Here is a 7,896-nt window from a genome sequence, read left to right as displayed (position 1 = left end):
AAGTCAACATCCTGCTTCAGGACCTGGAATGGTGGTGGTGGTAGTGTGATGGTCTGGGGCTGTTTTGCTGCTTCAGGACCTGGAAGTCTTGCTGTGATAAATGGAAATATGAATTCTGCTGTTTACCAAAAAAATCCTGAACGAGAATGTCCGGCCATTTGTTCATTGTTCATGACCTCAAGCTGAAGCGAACTTGGGTTCTGCAGCAGGACAATGGTCCAAAACACACCAGCAAGTCTGGTTGAAAACAAAATGAAGACTTTGGAGTGGCCTAGTCAAAGTCCTGACCTGAATCCTATTGAGATGCTGTGGAATGACCTTAAAAAGGCAGTTCATGCTTGAAATGCATTGAGTTGCTGCCATGTGATTGGCTGATTAGTAATATGTGTTACCAAGCAATTGAACAGGTGTACCTAATAAAGTGGCCGGTGAGTGTATGGGGGTGCCATTTTGGTGGGGGTGGGTGGGGGGATGTTGGGTTGGGTTAGGGTGATTCTAAGGGCCCCCTGAGGGGAAATGTAATTTTTACAGAGGGGAACACGATTGCGATTTCTACTGAGGGCATGTGCAAAACCAGACACAGACAGTCCTAGATCCTGACAATTGCCAAGTGTGTTTACACACACAAGGAATTAGTCTTGGTGACAGGAGCTTCCAGTGCAAGGAAAAAGTACAGACATAGTGCAGACATGTATGTAAAGTAATAACAAAATATAACATTAATAATAAAAGAATAGACAATAATAATAAAAAACTATATGGCAATAAAAATATAGAGAAAAATAAATAATAAAAATAAAAAAACATTTAGGATTATTTATAGATGAACAGTTTTGAGAAGATATGTACAGATGTGCAGTCCTGAGATTTTATGTGTTGTTCAGGTGGAATATGGCCTGAGGGAAAAAACTGTTGTTGTGCCTTGCTGTTTTGCTGGTCAGTGCCCTGTAGCGACAGCCAGAGGGCAACAGTTCAAAGAGAGAGTGGGCTCGTTGTGAGGGGTCCTAAATGATTTTTTGAGCTCTTTTCGTCACTCTGGAGGTGTAAATTTTTTCAAGGTTAAGCAGGTGGCACCAATAATCCTCTCAGCAGTCCTGACTTTCCATTGTAGTTTTCTGATATCTGAGAACAGAGAACACATCCCGGCACCAGTGCTGATAGTCAGGGTCCTAGATGTGAGTTTTCCCAGCCTCACTAGCTGCTACCTGTCTGTCAAGAAGCTGGTAATCCACTGACAGATTTGGGAGGGCACGGAGAGCTGGGTCAGTTTTCTGAGAGAAGATCAGGCATGATGGTATTGAAGGCTGGGCTGAAGTCCACCAATAAGATCATTGCATAATTCCCAGGTCTGTCGAGGTGTTAGATTTATCAAAGGTCCAGTGATGTTCTTCAGGTAGGTCACGACCAGTCTCTTATTAGTATTAGTCAAAACAGCTTTCAATAAATGTTATCATCAGATTTGTCTACCACACTTTTATTTTCTATAACAGTCACATTGACATAGTCCTCTTTCAGAATGATCAGAGTCCACATTAATATAGTCCTGTTCAGAATGATCAGAGTCCATATTAATTAGTCCTTCTTCAGAATGATCAGAGTCCATATTAATATAGTCCTGTTCAGAATGATCATGATCCATGTTTTCACCAAGTTCTACATTTTCATAATCCCAGTCATCATCTTCTTCATTTTTGTTATATGGGGGATGCACCTGGCATATGTATTAGCTGCACCTACAGACATTGCACAGAGAGGGACAATTACAGGAAAATTATGAAGAAAAAAGTGACTTAGGATGAAAGAGTTAAAAATAAAATAGAAGACATCATCTGATGACTTTTATAAAACTCAAGACTTATTAACTTTTGTGAAAGAGCACTTTGAATGCATTTTCTTGTTCCTTTGCTTTTGTCTTCTCTTCAGCAGGAGGATGATTATGAGGACAGACAATAAGAGCAGCACAGCTGACACTGCAGCACCAATGACAGGAAGCAGGGAGGCTGAAAGAGACACACGTGTTTGATAAAATTTCATTACAAGCAGTTCAACTTGTTTTTAGATTTTTATACATCAGTACCTGTGATAGTGATGAGCAGCAGTTCAGAGGCAGATGAACGGAAGGAGCGTGAGGAGACACTGACTTCATAAACACAACTGTAGTTTCCGTCGTGTGAATAATCTGCCTCAGGAAAGAAGAAGGAAGCAGAGTGACTGACAGCTGACTCAGTCCTGGTGATGCTTGATCCTCTGAACAGGTGAAAAGATCCTCCAGGAAACTGAGATTGAGTTGAACAGGTGATAGTGAAACTGTGACCCCTGGTGATCACTGGCCCCTGAGGCCCCTCATCAACCCTCCATCAGAAGCACTGTGGGAAATACTGGGCTGCTGCAAGTTCACTAGGAAACAAGTAGAATACATTTATATGGTTTCTTTTCTTTAAATAAATAAAAATGGCTTCAATAACTGCATCTTGTTGGGTTCAAAATTTAATCCACATTTTTCAATATGTCTCACATGCAAAAAAGGCATCATTACAAAATTAGTTCACTTATATGATATTATTGCAGGTAATCTATGATGTACACAACGAGACAAGACCGGACACACTCACCCCCACAGTGATAACAGTGTTACTCAAAGGTGACTTGATGTAGTTTTGGTAGGAGTTTTACAAGTTTTCTTTTACTATATTATAATAATTATCACTAGGGGTCAAACACAAAAGAGATATGTTGTTTTGTTGTTTTTATTCACACGGTACTATTTTAATTACAAGAAAGTGTTAAATTATCAAGACACGTTTTACTATGGATCTAGAAATTTGGTTGATCCTTGATACAGTCGCTAAGAGCAACTTGTAGATATACACACTGGGGCTGAAAGATTTGTGGTTATAAGTACCTATAATAGTGATAAGGCAGCAGTTCGGAGGCAGATGAACGGAAGGAGCGTGAGGACACACTGACTTCATAAACACAACTGTAGTTTCCCTCGTGTGAAAAATCTGCCTCAGGAAAGAAGAAGGAAGCAGAGTGACTGACAGCTGACTCAGTCCTGGTGATGTCTGATCCTCTGAACAGGTGAAAAGATCCTCCAGGAAACTGAGATTGAGTTGAACAGGTGATAGTGAAACTGTGACCCCTGGTGATCACTGGCCCCTGAGGCCCCTCATCAACCCATCCATCAGGAGCACTTTTGGAAATACTGGGCTGCTGCAAGTTCACTAGGAAACAAGTAGAATACATTTATATTATTATAGAAACTCAAACGATAAGGTAAAACTCCTTTAAACAAATAAAAATAGCTTCAGAAACCCCTCATCGAAGGATTTAATACACAGTCATTTTATGAAATGGCTCAAATTGGAAAAAAAAGCATCTTTACAGAATGAGTTCACTTATACGTTACTAATGCATGCAATCTATGAGGCTAAGCTGACTGCACTCACCCACAGTGATGAATACAGTGTTGCTCATAGGTGACTTGTTGTTGTTTTGGTAAGAGTAACGACAGCTGTAGCTGCCCTGATGTGAGACGTCTACATTAACAAAGTTGAAAGTCACACTAGATTCATGTGTCTGTGAGGATACAGATGATCCGTTTCTGAAGAGCTGGAATTCAGCATTAGAATTGCATCTTGGTTTAGGTGTTGTGCAACTGAACTGGATATTTTCCTCCAGGAGAAACAGCTGCATGTGTGGAGGTCAGGGAAAAAGGTCGGCATCTGCAGCTCCCTGCAAATTAAATATATTTAACATTTTAAATAATTTGTTAATACATAATGTAACGTAAGCACTACACTCATGAAGGTTAATGTAATTTTTGTTGGCTATTCCCCCAAAAATAATGTGTGAAGTTATTAAAGATTTAACATACCTGTACAAATAACACTAGCATCTTCACCGTGTTTACAGTCATGTTTTCCTAGTCCTTTGTGTGAACATTGTGTGAGGGCTCCTTCACTTCCTGAACATTCAACATCATCCAGCCAGATAGATCCACTGCCTTGACCAAAGGCGGCTCCAGGAGGTGCACTGATGGCTGATCCACACTGTGACTGTCTGCACACCACAGCAGCATCATTCAGGTCCCAGATATCATCACACACAGTTCCCAACTGGCCATTATAACGGATCTCCACTCTCCCACAGCATGAATCAGACCCATTGACCAACCTTATGTCTGGTACAATGTGTACAAAAGTACAATGTGATCAAAAATTTTATTTTTGGCATGTTGTATTTCGTATGTGTTTGAAATAACATGCATAAAACCTACCAAACATCAAAAGCCTTCTTAAATTTCAAAATTTTTCAAAAAGTTTAATATTATTTTTAATTTTACAAGCAAGTAGCACAATTTTTTATCAAAAGCAACTAAAAATAAACTAAATACACTCAAATTTTTAGACAATTAAATATGCTGGTAAAACATTTAACATAAGAGAAATTGTTCCATAAAAATATCAAGGTAAACAGCAGAAAACCAATTTGAAAACATATGTATGTACTTTTACCTAAGCAGATGACACCTGCATCTTCACCATGACCACAGTTATGTGTTCCAATAGAAGGATGTGAACACTGTGTGAGCGATGATTCACTTCCTGAACATCTCACATCATCCAACCAGATCGGACCACTACCCTGGCCAAAATGAGCACTGCCAGGTGCACTATCAGCTCTTCCACATCCCAGCTGTCTGCACACCACAGCAGCATCATTCATGTCCCAGTTATCATCACACACGATTCCCCACTGGCCATTATACAGGATCTCAACTCTTCCAGAGCAGTCATTATTACCATTCACCAATCTGATACTAAAATCTCCTAAAAAATAAAATAACTCCATTATGATACAACTCGCATCTTACAACAGGCTAGATTAGCCAACACAGTGACTGGTTATGTCATGATGCAGCTAGAATAAAATCTGTTTTAAAAATGAGTCTAACAGTCTGTTACTCACCAGTTACAGAAGTCATAGAACTGGCTGTTGAGATGAAAGAAAAACAAACAAACAAACAAACAAAATGTTACAAGCTCTTGGTTGATAAAGAGATCTGCTAAAGTTGCAAAGACTAAAGTCTTAAAGCCAAAGAGATTTTCTTTAATAAATGAATAGTCAACCACACCGTCGCCCTAAAATGTCGAATACACATGTGGCTGAACACGCCGTCACCTGTATACATCCCAAGTGTGTGAGAATATTTTGCATAACGACCGCCCAACAGTGGTCACACACAGAAAGAATTCGTAAATTTTTATTCTCTTGTTCCGTTGCGCCATGTTTGGAATGCTGTGTGGTTTTGCGTTGATGTAGCGAAACTAACTGTTTGTTTGGGCCTTTCCAAAAGAGGACATAACTAGAAATCAGTAGTTAAGTGTGTATTTCAACACTGTTCTTCCAGAACAGATCCAACCACAACATATTCAGATGTGGTGCAATGCATTTTATGGAGATGAGGACTGTTTGCTGAACCAGTAGTCCTACAGTGTGTGCCCTGTGGACACAAAGGCTGTTGTATATAAATTTGGGCGAGTATAAAGCTTTTGTCAAGGACATCACTGGTAGCTTCTGACTCACAGGCCTGTATGTTGGGATGTCTGGACGCGAAACTGACGTTTGACACGCTGTCGAGATCCCGAAGCGCCGATTTTTTGAAAACACTGCTCCGAAGGCGATGACTAGTGATTCAAGCATCAGTCATTTTACAAGTGTTTCGAGACCCGAATCGGTTTTGTCAACATCGTCGGGAACAAACCACACATTCACACGATCTTCCTTAACCTGAACTCCCGCAAATTCTAAAAGTGGAGTTAATGCAGCAGAACAATGGATAGATTAGAGTAAAATCTTATAATATGTAAAAAATGCCAGTTGTGGCTTGATGTAATTTCAATTGAAATGGTTAGTTGTTTCAGGAACCAAACTAAACATATTCACACAAAGATCCCACAATAGCAAATTGTCTTCTGGCCCAGATCCGGGCCACACAATCACTTTTCCCTCGTCCAAGTGCCGCCAAAGAATGACCGGCCCTGAAGTGGCCCAGAACTGGATTACAGGACAAGGGCCACCACATGGCCATAACCGGGCCGAATCTCTAGCAGTTAATCACCCTGAGAACTGTTCCCTGAACTGGGCCAACACAGTTTTAATTATTGGTGCCAATTCTCAGCCTTAAGTAAACCAGAATCTCCAAATCTGAGCCACACCTTGAGCCCTTATATAGCCCAGACCCCAACACAGGACAGGCAAGCAGTTTGTTGGATTTCATGCGCCAGGATGTGGGCCGATCTGGACCAACACTATCAGGATATGGCTGTCTGGGAATACGCAGAATCTTCTCAATAGGTTCAGATTATTGCCTTGTATATTACTATAATCACAATTATTCAATTTTGTGACATACTTTGGTAAACCATGACACAAGCAACATAGTGTTGGCCCAGATCCGGCCCACATCCTGTACATTAATGTACCCACAAAACTATTGCCAATAAGTACATTAAACTGATAGAAAATCAGTGCTGTCTAAAACTCACACAATCCATGTAACTGTGGCAATTAAAAAAATAAAAGAAAAATACCGAAAAAAAAATCATTTTGCATTGATTTTTTCTATTTATTTTTATGAAGAACAAATCACCAATAAAGAGTGAGGTATATAAAGAATGCATTCTATAAGAGAAACGTAACAGATAGAACCCATGTAAATTGATTGTGAGTGGGATTCACGCCCTTTATAAGTCTGCATGGCCCCTTTAAAAATGGGCGCACTGATTTGCATAAGGTGGGTGGGTACGTCAGGTAATCACGTAGCTATATAGACACAGGTGAGATTGTAGTTTCCTCATGACTTTGTATCGATGTGACCTGTTTTTGCGTAGGTCTTGCTATCTCCTTCACTCCGCGGTAAGGTTAGGTTTTGTTCAGCTGGAGAATTGTAGATGGAAGGGAATTATAGACTTCGAAAATATGGGTGTTTTGTGGGAACTTTAACTTAATTCACAATGCTTGATTTGTAATGTGCTTGTTTGGTGTAATTTTAGATTAGTCCTGTTACGTCGTCGGGCATTGGCTAGTGAGCATGTGAGTGTCTAGGCACTCCAAGGTAAATTTATTTTTTTCCTTCCCCTATTTGATGATTTTTTAAAATGGGAGAGGAGTGGGAATGAAGTAAATGAAAACACATCTTTATTTGTTTTAGCAGAAGTCGTGCTAGCTGCTGCTTTGCCTGTGGCTTTAAATGCCGTTTCCAGTTTTGGGGACGCAGAATTTTTTTGTGCGCTCGCGATTGCAACTGAACGTTCTTCGCTGTCGCCTGTTTATAACGATCGCGTTGGATGCGCTGTAAGACCGTGGCCTTTGTATTCTGGCGCCACCTGGTGTTCGCTGGTAAACTCCATCGTGTTTGTTTGTTTGTCTATTTTGTTTAAGTGTGTGTGTGTGCAATGGGGAGTTGATTGAAATTGACTTTGTTTCAGTTCAAGTTGCGTCATTGTATTTTTATTTATTAGGTTTTGTTTATTCAACCAATTTATTTAGTTTATATTATTTTGGTTGGTTGTGTATTTCTTTGTACTTGTTTCACATCTGATGCTGCTCCATTATGTAGTTGAGATTGTGGTTTATGTCTTTTTGTTCTTTCTGGTTTTGGTTTATTTGGTTGATGTGGAGTGGGTTTAAATTATTGTACTTTTGGTTTTGATTGGTTTGAAGTGTTTTTGTATTTTTGTTTTATCATGGAGCAGTGAAATGTTAGGTACAAGACAGAATTCCAAAGAAAAGAAAACCTCCTTGTTCAGTCTATCTGTTTTTTTGTGAACTGTGTTTTGTGTATTGTGTATTAGATTTCCTTTCTTCGTGTGTTGTTTGCCAGTGCAAGGG

General features: G+C 39.8%; 1 protein-coding gene and 1 long non-coding RNA gene across 2 annotated transcripts; both read right to left on the bottom strand.

Moving 5' to 3' along the window:
* Positions 1 to 1,862: 1,862 nt before the first annotated feature.
* LOC122144161 lies at positions 1,863 to 3,669 on the bottom strand. Its single transcript, XR_006159567.1, has 4 exons — positions 3,450 to 3,669; positions 2,903 to 3,224; positions 2,078 to 2,397; positions 1,863 to 2,000 (listed from the first exon to the last, which is right to left on the bottom strand). It is a non-coding gene; the product is annotated as an uncharacterized LOC122144161 (long non-coding RNA).
* Positions 3,670 to 3,860: 191 nt separating this feature from the next.
* On the bottom strand, positions 3,861 to 5,027 carry LOC109070161 (deleted in malignant brain tumors 1 protein-like). Its single transcript, XM_042754838.1, has 3 exons — positions 4,972 to 5,027; positions 4,518 to 4,832; positions 3,861 to 4,183 (listed from the first exon to the last, which is right to left on the bottom strand). The coding sequence occupies exons 1-3, from the start codon at positions 4,985 to 4,987 to the stop codon at positions 3,861 to 3,863; spliced, it is 654 nt and encodes a 217-aa protein (XP_042610772.1). The 5' UTR covers positions 4,988 to 5,027.
* Between the last annotated feature and the right edge of the window lie 2,869 nt (positions 5,028 to 7,896).

This window comes from Cyprinus carpio, unplaced genomic scaffold, assembly GCF_018340385.1.
Source record: "Cyprinus carpio isolate SPL01 unplaced genomic scaffold, ASM1834038v1 S000006603, whole genome shotgun sequence".
Lineage (NCBI taxonomy): Eukaryota > Metazoa > Chordata > Actinopteri > Cypriniformes > Cyprinidae > Cyprinus > Cyprinus carpio.
Note: the sequence above shows the minus strand (reverse complement) of the source record. Positions and strands in the feature narration are given on the sequence as shown.

What these genes read in the sequence shown, in the direction of transcription:
- LOC109070161 (XM_042754838.1), bottom strand. An exon ending in TGCAGGTGTCATCTGCTTAG is followed by an intron (nt 4,184 to 4,517) that starts GTAAAAGTACAT and finishes ACATTGTACCAG; the next exon opens with ACATAAGGTTGGTCAATGGG.